A 19,533-nucleotide genomic window follows, 5' to 3' on the forward strand; every position below is an offset into this window, starting at 1 on the left:
AGGTCACACTTAAACCCATGGCGCTGCAGCAAATGGGCACTGGAATCAGGGATGTATTCTTCCCCCTTGGCAATCTGTGATACGCTAACCGTATGTTTCCTTCTGCATTCGTGTTCTGTCGGGAGCTGGGAACTAAGGATGTCTTGTTCGGACAGATGCCTGCCAGCTGTCAGGACTTGTATGTAGTAATTGTAAATCCTTTTTCACTGATTTCATTACATTTATTTGTGATTTGGTGGGAAATCCTGCTTGGGGGTCATAGAGTATATGCTGGGAGCAGTGCTCTGGTGGATATTGTTGCTCAGAGCTCTCTACTGGGCTAGGCTTTTTCTTGGAACATATGCATATGCAAGACTTCCTAACCACTGCAGAGAGGAGGTTTACCTTTACCTCATAAAAGAAAAAACCTCCTTGCCCCTTTAAAATATCTATATTCTGATATATACTTACAGGAAACCCACCATGACCCCCATATCAGGCTTATGGAGGTAGGTGAGTAAAATGATCAATCTACCTTTTCCGTCAGGGCAAGAGGTGTGGCAATTCTGATATGGAAGGGAATTCCCCACAAGAAGACAACCTTAATTGCCTTTAAGAATGGTCCATATGTGAATGTAACGATCTGATTAACATTTATTACTCTAATATCTATGGCCCAACGTTAATCCCAACTTTTTCTGGAAGGTCCTTTCAGTAATTGTAAGGAGATACCTCACCCGTGTGATAGATCTCACCCGTGTCCTTGATCTCCAGCCTATTCTCTTGTGCATACTGTTTTGATTGTATGCAAGTGTAACTGTGTTGTTATAAAGTTATGTTTTCAGATAGATTGCCAGATTGATTTCACTGGTAAAATAAAGGTTAATACATGCAAAAACTGTGTATGAGTGTATGTTTGTGAGAGAGAGCATGAGTGTGTCTTGCTGGCTAGTCAACCTATTTAAAAAGACAATTTAAGCACTATTCTATATAGCAGCCTGTATACCATCAGGTGGCAGTAATGACTCAGTTATGATTAAAGTTACTTCGGGGGCTTCTCACTACTGCCATCTATTGGAATGCAGAGGCTATGCTAAACAACATACCTTAATTATATTGGGCTTAATATTCAATGGTCTGTGAGTGACGGGAAGGAGTTTAAAGAAACAGGCAGGGTTTAAAGGGATAGTTTAACCTAAAATCATGTTTGTGTAAAAATCCCTTTACCTGGGGTTGTGTCTGAAATCCCATGATGTCTTATGTCACGATAAACTATTATTAATTTCTGTTCCAGCCTGAAGTTAGATCATTAGCTTCACCCAAATTCATAAAATTAAATCATGCAAGCAAATCTAGCTAAAGCTGCATTGTCAGTGGAATTTTACTTGAAAACACTTCAAACTATGTAATCTGTTCAAACTATGTAAACTAGGTAAACACTTCAAAATATGAAAAATAGCAGCTGGAATTTGTTTACTCCAAAACTGGCACTGTTTTCTCTAGCCACGGCATCAACTGCTCAGTGAGTAAAGAGGGGATTGACTGATAAATAATAGTTATTAATTCTGTTAACAACTTTTATTATTTTGGTATAAATGCAAGGCTATTCAAGATCAGGTAAAATTCCATTGTGTCTTTACTTAATATATAAAAAATATATCTAAGCTACTCCCACAATGCAACACAGATATGCACGTCTAACTATGGTAACATTTAATGCTCCTGCATTGTGTGATGCATCCATAGATCCAATGATGCTAATGTTGATAATCTTAAAACTATTATTATGCATTTGCTGGATAGAAGTTGTGGTCTTGTATGTAGATACCAAATATTTATTGACAAACCTCTTGAGTGTAAAACTCATAAGGACTTTCATACACCTGAATGTATGAATGCACTGTCAAAATTGGCCTTTATGATGAATTTGAATTAGGACATTTTTATTCTCTGTCAAACATGGTTATCTGAGAAAATTGTGGATGCAGAGATTGGATTGGAGGATTGCAATTCGTACAGAGCAATCAAGGATGGTAAACAGGGTAGAGTTCAAAAATATTAATAATAACCTGCCTATTTCTCTGTTAAAGTCTGTCTTTATTCCAAATATTTTTGAAATCTTGGTTTTAAGACTTCTGTAAGGAAATAGGCTCTACATTGACATCATTTTTTATATATCATCAATATTTTGCCAAGAGATGTGTTCTCTGTGACTTTGCTAATGTAATTGCATCTTTTACAAAATCAGAAATGATAATCTATAGATATTCTAGGTGTATGATGGGGTTACGTATTGATCCAGTTGGCATGAAAAACCCACCTTTTACTACAATATGTCAGGCAGTTACTTCTGTAACCCAATGGGAAACTTGCTATTTAGACCCTTTCTATGTGAGCAGGGCCAATCACCTTTAAATACCTGCCGCAACTTTAGTATAGAACAGGTGTACCAAAAGAATTGGGATTTTTGGCCAGTTACTTGCAAAGAGAAAGGGTGAATTTCAGAAGAAGGTGCAACATTCAACGTTAATCAGATGAAGACAAAGGATCCCAATTCTGTAATACGTATTTTCTTAACACGTAGAGAACCATAATGACACGCAGCAAAATTACTGAATTTTTAAAGGCAATTACAATAGGGAGATATTGATGATACTTCTCAGATGTCTTGCAGTGTAAAACAACCTATGAAATTATTATTATATGATGAAACAACTACAGTACAGCATGTAGGATTTCAATGGAAAGAAAGAAAATCTAAAACAATATGGCCACTATTACCCATATGAGATGCTGTATGTTGACCAAAATAAATACTTCCATCAATCTACATTACAAAGTCTGATTGTAAAATAAAATACCATTGATAATTATTTTTTTTGAATTCATGTAAAATTGTATATATATATACGTATTTATTTTTCTGGACGGTTCAGTAGTAGTTTGTGAAGCAGGTGTCTGAGTAATTGTATAAATAATAATAATAATATGATTATTAAAATTCTGTAAAGAAAATAATTCACTTTATATTTTATTTATTCACAGTATTTTTAGATGGATGTACTAGATTTTGTTGTCCCAGAGAAGTAGACTGTTCTGTATTTTTATTAATAATTTGAGCAATAAGGAATTATTGGGGATGATGTTCTTTTGGAAAATACAATTGGTAATAAAATATAATTAATGACAGCATTTAAGCAAAAATAAAATTATAACACAACTAAGACAACCTGATTTCATTTGGGACCTGAAGCAATACAACATGAGGATCCATGCTGTGGGGCTCATTCCCCAAATTCGACCAAACAAGATAATTGCATACAAACTATTTAATAAAAGGAGCTGAACGATTAAATCTTTAGTGCACATACCCAGGATCGGTCATCTTATTTGGTTTTATTTTAAGGGTTGTAAAGATTGTCTAATTATTTACCAACAAAGACTTTTATAGCGTTTTGTATTGATAGAATTCTGAACTGAAAGTTAAAAAAAATACAAGTCTTGATTGTACTTGAAGCTTGCAGCCAATGGCCTGCAAATGTCACAGAATTTGTTGACTAGAGTTTACATGTGTAAAATTAAAGTGACACAAGAGTTTAGATGAAATATAAATTTTTCCAGAAAGGATCAAAGTACATCAGACAGCATATCCAAAAAATACAAACAATACAGGATTGGGCTATGGAGAAAATATCCCACAATTTGAACATCTTCAGAGCACAATTAAATAATTTAAAAACAATTGAAAAGATACAACACAACCACGACTCAGTCTAGAGCAGCTTGTCCATTAAAACTGAAAGACTGGACATGTAGGTCAAAGGTGAAAGAAGCCACCAAGATACCAATGGTAACTCTAAATAAGCTAGAGTTCTATGGACAGAAAGGGAGAGAATGACCATATATCAAAATCTAACTTTTTCCCAGGTGTTAAATCTTGTGGGAATGGTATGTAGGTATTATTTTTCTTTAAAGAAATTAGTGTCAAGATTATTTTCCTTTTGAGAGGACAAAAACATTGAGGCCTTTATGTCTTGATGTGGTCAAGTTTAACCCTTTAGGCAGAGGCAACCAGGTTTTTGGTCATTGGCCTAAACAAGGGCATCAAGACCAGTAGAAGCAAAACAACCTTATTACATTAAAGATCCACCTCCACATATTATTTGTCACAATAATGATTTTGTCATGTTGCTTGCTGTTAATTTTAAAAGCAATGGATATTGACAAACATGAATTAACTTAATGAAAGACAGGAAAAAAGTACCTCTTTCTAATACTACTACTATGTATTGGCAATGTTTTCTACCATTATGTCCAGGTTGCTCCTACAATAGTCTGGTGTATTGAACACATCCTATGTTATATTATTTATCTCCATCATACAAATATCCGCCCTTCGACAACTTATAATTTCATTTAGTATATAATAGTCAAGTTAACTGTACTATCTCAGAAACAATGACATTCACTTTTAAAGTAGTTAAGTTCCTAGAAATCGTTATCCTACACATGAAACACAATGAACTGTTTTAAAAAAAAACTGCAAAATCACTTACTATTTATTGAATCATATGATCCATTCTCCTTGTACCCTGGCTATCAAAACTGTGAATCCTTTGATATATAAAAACTAGACATTACTCCAACTCCATTTGTAATGCCTTCTAAAGACTTGATTATCAGGCTTGATGATGCAGTTATACTATCTTTATGATTGACAGTAGGGATGGCGGAACTTATTTCGGCAGGGGGAGCATAAACATAATTTGAAGGCTATATATATATTTCACAATTTAGAGTTGGATTTGATCAAATGTGGATTGATCATAAGTATATTATGATCATGCACATCGCATAAATGTGAGATCGTAAGCAGTTTTCGTTGTATGCATTGGTTTTATTCATGGCACCCCCTTGTCTGCCGTTGTTGGTTTCGCCCAAACTTGGTTCAGATTTGAGTTCTTTTTTTATGGCATCTGCTTCACTCTATTGAAGGTGAAGGTCTGTTCGTCTCTGTCAGCATTTGCTGTCAATGGCTTTCAAGACTTACTTTATTTGAATGTCTGGGCTTTTAACAATTTCGACCAAAGAAAACAATAATGGATATTCTATGGATTTTATTCATAATACCCACCGTAATAACTGTTGAAGGTAAGATAATGTTTCAATTCCATTAAATAACGTATTGACGCCCGGCTATAGTTTCTGATCACAGCACGTAGAGTGGTTGACCAGTTTAACTGGAGAAAAAAATCAGAAAACGTATTCATAAAACGTTCCATTGGCCACTTTTTGACAAATACATTTCTTTCATTTTTAACTGGATTAATAATAGCTATACTAAAATAGCCTTTATCGAGCATGCCCGCATCCCGCAGGTAGGAATGGATGTTCTAACGAATGCTTGTCATTTAAGACATGGGCTACATAGGCTTATTATTGTATGTTATTGTATACATGCAAAGTCAGTAGGCTACGTCTTTATAGGTTAACATAATTTTTTATCAAATTAACCAACACGAAAGTAAACGGTTAGGCTGCAGCATGGTAATTTCCCCTTGTAAGCAATCTGTAAAATTGCAGCACAAGCAGTAGAAGATATGTATCTCGAAGATAATGTGGTCCAATTAGAACAGTTCTGTGTTTGATTCATGAGGTATCTGTTGTATAGCCCAACCGTTTTTAGCTGGAAACGTGCAATTGCGCGGTGCACTGGCCGGACACACAGCTTCTCTCGCGAATGATGAGCTGCGTGTGACGAGCACAATGGAACAGGTTGCACACTTAATCAGAACAGAGCGGAGCGCTAGTACCCTACCAAAAATGTAGCCACCAAATACAATCAATTTTCATTGTAAATGGGGTGGTTGGTTGATTATGTTTATTATGCAATTTTAGTTTCATGATTTGTTACAGAACTGTCTTGATGTTGGGATACGCGATCCTTCCGCGGTCCTATTGGCCGGTTAGAAAAACCGGTAGGATACCAAACAGGATGTAAATACTTTCCTATCATTCCTTTACATACATACGTACATACATACACAGGCCTACATGTATATAAATACACACATGCATATTCAAACAATGTACTTCTAATTTACATGGTAGGTTTTCATTATCCTCGTATAACCTATTTTGGCCTATCCTTTGAAGAGGTTTCTCCACATAACTTAATAGGCCTTTTGAATTGATAATTAAAGCAGTGTACAACTGAATTAGGCCATTGAAACATTGAAAAATCTTCTAAATTCGGACACAGAGAGGGCTACATGTATCTGGGAATGAGTACTGTTTTGTAGCCGCTATACTGTACAGTTGAATAGAGTAGGTAGGCCTACACATATACAATTCAATCATGCGTTCCACTAGCACAATAAATCTATATGATGGTGTTTAGGCCTTTGAGTGTAATGTATTTGAATACTGAATTCAGTTTCTTTAATCATTTTTAGTTGACCCTTTGTATTTAGTATTTGATAAAAAGTCTGTTCTTATTAATTACAATATTAATTAATAATACCTATAAGTAACACTGCAAGTCACATGTTGTAGGAACCACACTTTTTCACTATTCATGAATAAGATTTTAATATAATAAACAATGTTTTATTATTATGATTATTTTAAACAGCTGCTTTCGGATCTAGAAAACACATGCACACACGAACCTGGCTTGATCTGCTATATTTCTTATTATTTTTGTATGCGTATTTACTGTACTGTTACCATATTATTATTAATATTGTTGTTATTATTATTATTAATTATTATTATTCCAATTAATGGAGTCATATCTTTTATTTTGACTAAATTAACATCTTAATTGTGTGAGATGTATTTAAATGGATTGCATTAGAAGTAAATCTGCTTAAACCAGAGTCTTCAAGTTTGGGTTCAAAATAGTTGTTCAGTCACATTTTCACTTGGAAGTAATAATATAGCTTGAATAGGAGCAACTCATGGCTGTTCACATTTTGAGTGTTGCAAAATAAGAATCTCTTAACACTGAGGTCATGGGGTCATGATTTTGGAGGACCGAAATTATTTACGATATAGAAGATTCTGATTAATGTCAAATAGTAACAGACCAGTGTTCTTCTATCAATTGCGTTGAATAGAGTGGCATGCTGGTTTCTTTTTATGTAATGCAAGCATGGCTATATATAAGACCGATAAATGTAGATATCAAAAGACAGCCATAATAAATAGACCTTTATTTTACTTTAAGACACAGTGGGATAATGTGAAGCTGTTGATGGAAGTGAGAACTGTGGCTCTGTGGAAAAGGCTAATATACATCCTACCGTCAATATGCCTATTTTATTAAAATGTTGTTTTATAACAATTTATTAATATTGAATATACAAATGAAGGCCTGGCTCAGTTGGAATACCTGCGCCATGATGATATTTATTAATCTGGTCTCATTCAGAATATTTTTTTTAATTGGTAATTCACATTGTAGAACAAGGAATGTATTTGCACTTTCAGACTAATGGCTGCAAAAAAGAAAAGGGAAATCCAGCTAATAGAGTTAAAAAAATATATATATTTCTGTAATTTAATAGTAGTCTAATTAGTTACTGTTCAACTTGATTGACAGAAGTATTTATTGCCGGACACATACTGCTCAAGCAATATTATACTATGTTTGTTGTGTTTTAGTCCCCCCCGCCCCCGTGTTACGGTTTATCACCCTAGTTTATCATCCAATGATGTTGCAGGAATAGGCCACGTATGAAAAACTGAGAGTTGAAAAAAAGGTCACTGCATCTTTATTCCAAAAAGCAACACGTGACAGTGAGGAACATTGAAAGAAAGTCATATTGACAACTCTGATGTAATGACATAACATTTTATTTGTTTTGGCAAAGATTATTTTATTGGGTTTTTAATGGAAAATGTCCAAATATTTAGATGATCCATCCATTCTGGCAATTTTTTAAGATTTTGGTGATTGCCTCATAATAATATTAATAAAAGTAATGGTATCACTTTGATAAGGTATTTTAGGTTATACGTTGGTCTACGTCAGTTTAAGTTAAAAAGCAATATTTTCTTTAGCACCCTTGTCGATTATCAAATGACGTTGCAGGAATAGCCCACATATGAAAAAGGGAGGGTTGAAAAAAAGGTCACTGCATCTCTAATCCAAAAAGCAACATTCGACAGAGAGGAACATTGAAAGTAAGTCGTATTGACAGCTCAGCTGTCATGACGTCAGAAAGTGGTTGTTTTGGCAAAGGTTTTTTAATTGTGTTTTTAATGGAAAATGTCCAAATACTCCAATGGTCAATCCAATTTATGGTATCACTTTGATAGCTACTGTAGGCTATACGTATGCAAATGTGTGTTGAAGTGGGAAAAAAACATTATTTTCTTTAACACCCATTCAGTGAAGTTGCAGGAATAGCCCACATGAAAGAGTGAGAGTTGAAAAAAAGGTCACTGCATCCGTAATCCAAAAAACAACACTCGACAGACTGGAACATATAAAATAAGTTGTATTGACAGCTCCGATGTCATTACGTCAGAAAGGGGTTACTTTTGGAAAACAAGGCATGATGTTTGCATATATAACATTATTCCTAGGCCTGTAATACATTTCAGCAGGCAAGCTGTGATGAATGGAATCAAGGTGCTCAGTAAGAATATGTCTGTCATTCCAACTGAGCCAGGCCTTTGTCTGTGTCCTCTTGTTTTGTTTACTGTACGTGTACATACAATACTGCAGGATACAATACTGGAATACAGGAACTTCAGGATTTGTATGCTCCGTGTGACAGGTGTATGTATCAATGGGGAGCATCATTATCAAAACAAAAAAAGACGGAGAATATTTTATGACATCTATTTTATCTTTGATATCATTAGTAAACCCAAAGCTTTTGGTGGACCTTTTGCTACTGTATGAATGCTTAACTAAGCTGGATGAATTCAGAGTCGATTAATGACTTTCAAATGAAGTAACTAAAGTTTCAATAAACATTGTTAACCAATAGCTTTTATGTGGATTCTTGAAAATTGTACAAAGTAGCATTTAATCTATTTTTTATCTCTATGGTCACAATTAACATATAAAATTGCACAAGAACAGGGAACAGTATAATAATAGCTAGTTTCCTCGATAATTGCTAGTTTAGATTACATACCGATATAGAGATGACTCCATGGACGATATCCTGTAAAGGAACATAAGATCCAGATTCAGTATTTAAGGAAGGGAGTGGCGGTTTTAGTATCTAGTGTCAATGTCAAAATGATCGCATCGCATCATCTTCCGCTTAATCCGGGGCCGGGTCGCGGGGGCAGCAGTCTAAGCAGGGATGCCCAGAGTTCCCTCTCCCCAGACACTTCCTCCAGCTCTTCCGGGGGGACACCGAGGCGTTCCCAGGCCAGCCGGGAGACATAGTCCCTCCAGCGTGTCCTAGGTCTTCCCCGGGGTCTCTTCCCGGTGGGACGGGACCGGAACACCTTCCCTGGAAGGCGTTCCGGAGGCATCCGAAACAGATGCCCAAGCCACCTCAGATATGTACAAATAAGAAAGAAATCTATGGCCATAACATCACTTCAGGAGGCAACAGTTTACATTTCAGTATTTTGTGCTATGAATAATTTTTGTTTGAAACAAGTTCTAAACATTGCATTAGTATTTCAAGTCTGCCAAATGTCTGTACATTTACGGAAGCGTTAGCCTGCCATGTACAGTGCCTACAAACATTCTGCACCCTCTTGAACTGTGCCTTTTTGTGTTTTGTTGTACTGCATAAGTGATTCATGCTTTTAAATTAAGATTTTCTTTCCATTTTTAATCACTCCAAAGCTGGGTGACTCATAGATTTGTGTCTGTACTTAGTAATCAATAACTTATTAATTGGTAATTTGACTGATATTCATAATACACAAGATCTGTGAGGTTGTGTCCAGCTTATCCTTAGACAACTGTGGTGGAATAATTAAAGATATTGTACGTATGTACGTTTTGCAGAACAAAATAAATGTATACATTGGAGATACAACTTTGAAAATGTACCTTAAACCACTAGAAACCAAAGATTATGATATTATACAGTGCTGTCTGTAATTCCTGACAAAGTAAGCATTTCTTTCTACAAAACGTTTATATTTTAAATGTAACAGTTAGTATGACAACCACAGCCAAGTGCAATGCACAACAAACTAAGCTACATGGGACCCAGACTGCACAACACCCTTCTGAACTACAGCATAGTACAACAAGCACACAAACGGATCTTGTTGAATGGCTCTTTTTGAGATTGGGAACTAAATTGCATTGGTTCATTTGTTGCCTTCAAAAGTTCTCTTAATTTTTAAGCTGAAATGTATTATTTGAAGAATAGATGAAAACACATTCACTAAAGGTTTATATCTGCATTGTAGAATCAATAAATTGTCTGAAGAGTATGTTTTTGTGTTTCACATTTTTCGAATAGGGAAACATGAAACATGAAAATAACAACAGGCGATCTAATCATTTGGGCGGTACGGTGTAACCAATTTGAACGTGCCTTTCATGCTATAACATAACTCTAGCCTACTTTTTCCCCTTTACATTAGAAATGTTCATTACTTTCTTATTTTTAAGCATTATTTTTAAGCATTTTAATTTAAGAGGGCTGTTCGTGAGCTAAATGAGCTAAACGAAGAGCCGACTCACTAAAAAGACTTGCCCATCACTAGCAAGCAGGGGAGTCTCATAAAGGTATTGGCATTCATATGCAAACATCATGCCATGTTAATACATGAGATAAGTTATATGAGGTTTTTAGGCCACTAATGGCCGACAAAAATCATTGGCAATATAGTAAGCTAAACATTTGAATATTCCATGAGCGTTTTTCATTGAATGACGCCATATTGTTCTCTGTGCCTTTCCCATTTAGTGATTTCCATGACATTCCCCTAAACGTATTTGATACATTTCACTTGGGATTAATATGTGAGTATATGCAATGAGTTATTAAAAAAGTGGGTGTATGGCGTATAGCGGCCATTACGCCAATGTGCTAGGCTAAGGGATTAGGGATTATATGTAAACTCACAAATTTGCCCTGCTTGAAACACTGAGAACACCTAATTTCCACTTACAATATGTTACGCTACAATATGATAACTGTTTAAGTACAGCTTCCAAAATATCTTAACTATATTTGGCAACACTGTTTTAGTAAGCTATGTTTCTTGACTGAAAGCTTTTGGTACAAGCTCATGGGGAATATATTATCTTCTTAATTGGGCTAGTCGGTGCTGATTGAAATATTTTAGACTAGCCCATTTCCTCCTCTTTGGTTGCATTCATGAGCAGTATTTATATGCTCTCAAAAAGTATTTACCCCCCTAGGACCTTTACACATTTTGTTGTGTTATAAAATTAAATCAACATGGATTTTAGGAATTTTTAGCACTGATTAGTGTCCATAATATACAAGTTAAAAATGAAGCTAAATTAATTACAAATACAAAAGAGTATAATACAAAACAAGCATTAATTGCATAAGTATTCACCCCCTTTAATCAATATATGAGCTGATTTGGATATTTTCTACCAGCCATGCACATCAGGCCACAGTTAACTAGCCCATTCTTCATTGCTCAAGTTCCTTCATGTTGGATTGAGAACTTTGACCAATAACTTTTTTCACCGACTCTCAATTGGATGAAAGTCAGGGCTGTACGGTTTTGGGGTCATTGTGCTGCTGGAAGTTGAATCTTCTCCTAGTGTCTTGCAGACTTCAGCAGGTTTTCTTCCAATGTTTCTGTATATTTTGCTGCATCCATTTTGCCCTACATCTTCACAAGCTTTCCAGGCCCTTATGCAGAGAACCATCCCCATAGTGAGATGCTGCCACCACCATGCCACCACCAACTACTTACGTGACTTTTAATGGCAAACCAGAGCTAATTTCATAGCAATTAGTACTTACTTTATCAATTATTTTCTGTTTCATATTTGTAATTCATTTAAAATTAAATTTCCACCTTGACATCATTTTTGTATTGATCAGTGGCAAAAGCTCCTGGTTAAAACCATTCTGATTTATTTTGAGAGCCAATGTAGGTAGGGCCCCACCACCTCCCAAATCCCAATTTAACCAGATAAAACAGGTACAGTAGGGGATCAGACGATTTTATAGCGACCCTGGGCCAATTATTGTAAATTGTCTTGCTCAACACAGTATGGCAGATTTGTTCACCTTGTCGACTCAGGTTATGATCTCGCAGTGTTTGATGTAACAGTGCTCTGACTTCTGGGCTGTTCTGACCGCTAGGCTGTTCTAACCGCTAGGTCACCCAATATGCTCCCCATATTTTTTATGTATCATGCCATATGTTACATTTATTTTAACATAGTTTTTGCGAACATATTGTTAGGGTAATTTCTTGAAGTGGACATTAAATGTTCCATGGTTTCAGCATCAATATATAAATATATTGTTTTGTGTAATGTAGTTTTAAAAAATCCCCAGAATTATGTTGTTCAATCCTTTTACCTAAAAATTGGTCTGGGGAATCCTCTAAGCAAGGCGACTGTAAATGATTACACTCACAGTTTAATTCATATAATAGAATTGCATTGACAAAATGCAAACCTTCAGCATGTCACATGCCTCTTGCTACCATCCTTGTTTCCTGCGTCATGCATATTGAACAGCATACATGTATCTATTCTATAACTATTAATTGAGCTCAGACGTTAAATGCAGCTGACATCAAGCCAAATCCCAAGCCAGGAGGAGGAATATACCCTGAGAGAGGTCAGACCTCCTCTCAAAGCCCTCGACCGTACACACCCCAGGTACTGTGCCACTGCCTCTCTGAACGGAGCCACATAACACAAGCTCTGCGGATTAGTGTCCGGCTCTCAATGTCCCCGGGAGTAGAGCCCATTGGTGGAGACAAAGAGAGGCTGATTGCGTTGTCATCTGCATTACAAAGGGAATCCTTTCCCACCTGAACAGTGCTGTGCAGTACATCCCATCTATCAGTGGCTCTGGACCCACGTGACTTCTGCATTTTCTTTTTTTTCTCTTCCTTTTTTTGCTTTTCTTTTTGTCCCTTCTGCCTCTCCAGAAGTCATATTAGCAGCATGTTGCCTCCCTTCTCAGTGGGGTTTGAGCCTCCCAGCCTTTATGTTAGTTGCAGCAGATCTGACCGATTTCAGACCCCCATCGGTAGTAATGGGCCCAGCATGGCTCATCTCTTACCTCTGTCTAGGGAGGCGCACTGACACACTGGTTCTACCCTGCTCTCGCTGGCTGGCTAGCCACGGTGGGCTGCTCTGTTCTGCTCCCTGCCAGTATGCAGACATTCAGACAAAGGACCTCCTCTATTCCTGTCCGGCCAGAATAGGCCTATCTGTCTCATTCTCTTGTACACAGAGCACCTTACTTGATTTCCAGTGATCAGACATGTTTTATTTGATTAGCTGGTGTTCTGTCGTGGTCGGACAGGGATGTTGATCACTGAGGTGTAATGGTACACACCAAAGTCTTTTCATTTTTGTGGAATAAAGACTCCAGTTTTCACTGTTCATGTTTATTGTGAAGACTCAGCAACTACCTAATATTTACAATATTGAAATATAAAACACAAATGATAACTACTCAGTGCTTCTGTAATAACATATTATTCTAGCATGAAAGGGTTAATATTATAAATTCAGATTCAGCAGATCTGATGACATGATATTTAAAAAGCAAGGTATCTGTTGGCCTCTGACTGTAGTAAACAGGGAATGAACAAAGATAATGAACTGGATTGGGCGTTACCTGCATTCAGAGGGTGCTTTTGTTGTGTCTAGCTCTAGAGTGGATATAGTTCAGACTGAAATGTAATCTACTGTAACATCAGAAACTACAGTAGCATGTTGTGCTATAGATGGTAAAGTATGTTGCCATTTTGATAACCTAGATAATGGTAGATCAGAGCAGTCAGACAGAGAAAAATAAAGTAGTAATGTTTTGGGCAAAAACTCAAGAAACAGCTAAATTTAGGAGTCATCACAAAAGAAAGAATCTACACTTCTTCTTAGCAGATAATCATCTTTAGTACAATTACTTGGAGAGGGGCTAATATCTGCACAGATTTAGCCTTGGTGTTTTCAGATTACGGGTGTGCGGTAGGGTGTGACTGACCTTACGACAGTTTTCCTTTGAAGATTTCAGATGGCTTTGGAGAGGTTTACAGATTTCTTTCTTTGTTGGAAAACTGTCAGACTGGAGGTCGGTGCCCTGGTGCAATAGTCTGGCTCTGTTCAGGTGGAAGCTTGTTCAACCTTTGAGGGACCAAGACACAGAGGAGCTTTTACTGGGCTGAGCAGGAGCTGCCCTCCTGCAGGGATTTTGATAGAAATTGCTGTGCTTGACCAGCATTTACCGAGTCATAAGACTTTCTTTTAATAGCTTATATGATAATGCTATATTTAACAGTAGGCATGAACATCTGCATGACCACGTCTCATTAAGCAGGGTCAACATGAGGCAGATAGGCAGCCAGATCAGTCAGATGCACAATCGTATAGACTCCCAGTCAGGCAATAAATTTATGTCATGCACTTGTTCCAATCCTTGTTTTATTGTTCCTCTACCCTTATTTCTACCCTGTCTGTAAATATTTGTCAGGAGAAAAAAAACTTCTACAAACGTATCAATAAATCCAGGTTAAAAGCACCTCTTTTCTCACGCCTATGACTGAGCACTTAAACTTAACCTTACTGTATAGCCTTATAGCTTTTATAGCTTCCAATGTTTTAATCCCCTTTTTATTCTTTTTCTGTTTTCTTATTTTGTTTTCTTATTATGATGTTGTTTTAATGTTTTCATTTCAGTATTAGTTTTTGTGCTAATGTATTTTTCTATTTCTTTTTCTTTGTAAAGCACATTCTATGTATGAATTGTGCTATATAAATTAACCAGCTTGCTATTCAGTAACTTATCCCCGAGTTTTGAAAGAAGCCAATCACGGCATAAAGGTCCACTGGTCTCGATGAAACCATGTCTTGGATCATTTTCACCATGAGGTAACACAGCTCAACATAACAGGAGCACAATATAGGGATTTGAGGAGCGATTACTATTTTCCATACCTTCATCACGAGCCTCAACGTTTCGGATCATTTATAAGGGCAGCTGGAAAATCTATATAGAATTTCAAGAGACCTGCTGTGGCTGTGAAATCAATGCAAAGATCCTGTTCAACTGTTGAATGAAATGAATAAGTTATACAATATGGTTGGATGTGTAGACATGTGGATCAAACAGCTCCTTGTTCTACAGACACCACAAGCTGACATCAGTGAAGGTTTTCTTTGTCATTTAGACCCCTTATAACCACAAACCTCAGTCCTTTTACCTTTTACTTTTAACCAAGTCAATTGCAAACAAATGTTGGTTTTTATGATGCACTGGCCAAAACCATTCAATTTGTAGACATCACACAGGCTCAATAAGCCATGAATTTTACTTGGTGATTGTGGGCCAAATGACAGACACATTTTTATTTTAAAACTGGTTTTAGTTCTATGAATATTGCATTACTGTGGATTCTAGAAACACATAATTGTGCTATTTACTGAGCACTCGCATGCATTATTTATCGGGCTTTACCCACTAGGAAACAGTATGTTAATCAATTTAGTTGTAAAATCTCTAACAGTTGTGTTAAAAAAATCCTATGTATTGAGTGTATTGTTTTGTCTTAACAGAGCTTCACTACTTATAGTCCAGCAGTAAAGCTTACTTATTGCCTCAATCCAAAGATTATGGTTCACAATTCACTTTTCACAAGCCATGGGTATTTTGTTACATGTATTGCAGTGAGTCTATGAGTTGCTTGATGGACTTGCTGTCAGAAGCTTGCCTCTTAGAGTGATTGAAAAAACATGTTTGGGATTAGACCTGTGAGCCCCTCCCTGCACGGTTTTGTCCGGGTGCGTGTTGGGGGGGTTTGGCTGAAACATGCCCTCCTCCCCCGTGCCTGCCATGGTGTTGAGTGATGGCATTGGTAGTAGAGCTCACCCTCCCTCCTCCCACCTCTGACTCAACTCTGCTTTCAAGTAAGACGAATATGTGAAGACTCAAGAGAGTACCAGGCTTATACTGTTCCTCTGGTAGTAACATAACATTTTGGATATATTCAACTATTTTCTATAAATTGTTACCTCAGAATCTTACCCACCAGAACTAACTCACTTTATTACCTCATGGAGAATTTGGCATAGCATGGTTGAAAAGTGTCATGTGACTTAGTAATGCTGCCCATATCATACTTTCCTTCTGGTCTTGGTGTTTATGGTAAACTGTCATATATTTTAGAAATAGACATTTTAAATCTTATGTTGGTTTTCCTGCCTACAGACAAGCTTCTGGCCTGTGTGCACACAAGACTGTATTTACCAAACACATGCACTTTTATTGGGTTTTTACACAATTATATACTCAGTCAAATGCATTTTAGAATATTCTTAATCTTAACCTTTTTAGGTTGTTTTCATTACTTTCTGAAAAGAGTTACACTGAGAAAGTAATGTGAATTGCAATGCATCGTGTGGGCAACTAATTGGCAACAAAAATAAGGTGACCCGGTATCTGAAGGAACACTTTTTATTTTCCTTTGGTGTACAACTAGTCATTTCAGATTTGTCTAAGTTGGGATCTGATGCAGCACTACATTGGACATTGTTGTGTATGCACTGTAGTGATTACAATGCGTTACTGATCAAACTTACTCATGAAATGTCTGAAATATAAGGTCTGAGACTGCAGTTTGTTGCCCAAACTGACATTGAAAAGTAAATTATGCTTTGTGGTTTTTCAAAGTTAGTTTGAGTTTAAACAATGTATACTGATCAAAATCACAACATGGAACAAAACAATATTTATGTTGATCACAGATACCTTATAAAAGGTAGGGCTGAGGATCAGAAAACCAGTCAGTATCTGTTGTGGCCATCATTTTCCTTATGCAGCGTGACACATCTGCTTTTTTGATTTGACTCATCGTTCTGTTGATTGTGGCCTGTGGAATGTTTTCCTACTTCTCTTCAATGGCTGTGCAGAGTTGCGGTTAGTAGAACACAATGTTTTACACGTCAGTCCATAGAATCCCAAACATGCTCAGTGGGTGGCATATTTGCTGACTATACAAGCCATTGAAGAACTGGGATTTTTTTTTTTGCTTTCACCCATACACACTGTCTGCAATCTACCCGGTACAGTTGATACTGCGTGAAAAACATCCTTCTCCAGTGAGCATTTGCCCACTAAAGTCAGTTACAAATCTGAACTGCAGTCTGGTCATGATTCCAGTAGGGACGACAAGCATGCAGATGAGTTTCCCTGAGACAGTGATGACAGTTTGAGCAGACAATATTTGGTTGTGCAAACCTATAGTTTCAACAGGTGTCCGTGTGTCTGTTCTCAGACTCTCAGGTGAAGAACCCTGATGTTGAGGTCCTGGGCTTGCATAGTTTCATAGGGTTATTATTACCTTATAGTGTGAAAATAACGTCAAAAAAATAAGAAAAACACATTTTGGACTGCACTAGATTTTTATCCAACAAGACTGTAAACCACTTTTCTGGTGTCCCACTCATTCTGGCTAGCTGGAGGGCACTTAATGGCCCACTAACTAAACATAAGAATCTGCAATTGAAAACAGTACGTTGGCTGTAATCGTTCTCCTCTTTTGTCCCAATCCATTCAGCGAAAACAGCAATTTCACTACTCTTGAAATGCCCTTTCTTCCTCCACCTGTCTTTGCCCCTCAAACGTGAAATATTAACAGCTTAGAAGTGGGGTGGAAACTAACTCATGTCAGTTTTAAATTAGCATTTATTTAATACCCTTTTAAACTTTAACAAGTAAGTTATTTAGAACAAGTACATTTTTATTACAACAACTAGTAAACATTACAAATGATAAAACTCATCATTATTATGGTGACATCTTGGGTGGCTTCTTGGAAGAATCTACAATATGAAATATATTTGGATCTGTTTTTGGATACACTTTTTTGGATACTTCCATATGTTTTATTTCATTTTAAATTTGTTTAATTTTTCATAATTTCAAAGTTATGTATTTACTTTTACTCTACACTGGGAAAAATGTGAATGAATTTGAATGAATAGGTCTGTCCAAACTTTTGACTGGTCTGTTATATACAGATTCTGAAAAAAACACTGCACATTTTTCTTTCTTTTCCAAAAAAGTCGAAAAGGAAGGTTTTGAGTGAGGAACAGAAGGGTTAAAATTAAGAGACCACTGCAAATTGAACACTTCTGTTTCTCACTCCAAACTTTCCTTTACAACTTTTTTGGAAAGGAAAGAAAAATGTGCAGTGGTCTCTTATTTTTGCTGTATATTTATATTAGTCATTTTTTTAGTTTTTAGAGTCACTTTTATGTTTGGATTAACTGTTATTAGGACTAAGGGGTGGGCAAAGACACTGCTTATAGTTCTGTTCTCTCATTCCAGAACCATACTGCTTTAACAGAGAAACACTGAGGATTATTCTCCCTGCAGTCGTATGACTCTGAAGTTTTTAAAATTGTTATCTAATCAATGTTGATAATAGCGATGGCTTTGCTAATTACTGTAAACTTTGGGGTCTTGGTAACCCTGCCAATACTGCCAACAGCTATTTTCATGGGTGAGTATGAGATTTTCAAGGAAGAGCTTCTGTACGGAAACCTTCCCCTACTTCCCTACAGAGTAATGGGAACTGCCCCTCCCTACTCAAACCCTACATCACTATCCAAGCTTGGGTTTCTCCACCTCTGGTCTCTTGGCAAGCCCACCCATTACAATTGGGCAGCTCCCACTCATCTGGGTTGCAGGGTGGTCCCACTTTGTTATGTCATAATAAATTCACCAGCTCAACCTCTGTGTTGTCCTTGTTGGTCGAACTACTGTATCTGACAATCAGGGGGTTAAATGTTGTGTCCTTTTGCTATTTTGACTGTATACCAAAATATATTACATTTACAGTTAAATAATGATTATGGGCTTAAGGTGCAATCCAGGTTTAATTTGAGGATATTCACATCCAAATCGGAGGAAGGGTTTGGGAATTTAAGTTCTTTATTATGTAGCCCCCTCTTTTTCAAGGGACCAAAAGTTATTGGACAATTGACTCAAAAGCAGTTTCATGGACAGGTGTGGGCTATTCCTACCGTATTTCTTCATCAATTAAGCAGGTAAAAGGTCTGGAGTTTATTCCAGGTGTGGCATTCACATTTGGAAGCTTTTGCTGTGAACCCACAACATGCCATCAAAGGAGCTCTCAATGCAGGGTGAAACAGGCCATCCTTAGGCTGCAAAAAAATATATCCATCATAGAGATAGCAGGAACTTTAGGAGTGGCCAAATTAACAATTTAGTTCAGTCTGAGAAAAAAAGAACGCACTGGTGATCTCTGCAACACAAAAAGGCCTGGACGTCCATGGAAGACCACAGTGATGGATGATCGTAGGATCCTTTCCATGGTGAAGAAAAACCCCTTCACAACATCCAGCCAAGTGAAGAACAC

At 36.8% G+C, this 19,533-nt stretch overlaps 2 protein-coding genes across 2 annotated transcripts in view; one reads left to right on the top strand and one right to left on the bottom strand.

The window, feature by feature from the left end:
• The window catches only part of lactbl1b (lactamase, beta-like 1b), a 41,673-nt gene extending 37,107 nt beyond the window's left edge, over window positions 1–4,566 (bottom strand). Inside the window, exon 1 of the mRNA XM_020055370.2 lies at window positions 4,536–4,566. The gene's annotated coding sequence lies outside the window, so the exon portion shown is untranslated. The remainder of the gene's footprint in view (window positions 1–4,535) is intronic.
• A 403-nt stretch (window positions 4,567–4,969) lies between these two features.
• The window catches only part of ephb2b (eph receptor B2b), a 175,619-nt gene continuing 161,055 nt past the window's right edge, over window positions 4,970–19,533 (top strand). Inside the window, exon 1 of the mRNA XM_020055922.2 lies at window positions 4,970–5,130. Coding sequence (XP_019911481.1) covers window positions 5,079–5,130 — 52 coding nt within the window. The 5' untranslated portion in view covers window positions 4,970–5,078. The remainder of the gene's footprint in view (window positions 5,131–19,533) is intronic.

This window comes from Esox lucius, chromosome 17, assembly GCF_011004845.1.
Source record: "Esox lucius isolate fEsoLuc1 chromosome 17, fEsoLuc1.pri, whole genome shotgun sequence".
Lineage (NCBI taxonomy): Eukaryota > Metazoa > Chordata > Actinopteri > Esociformes > Esocidae > Esox > Esox lucius.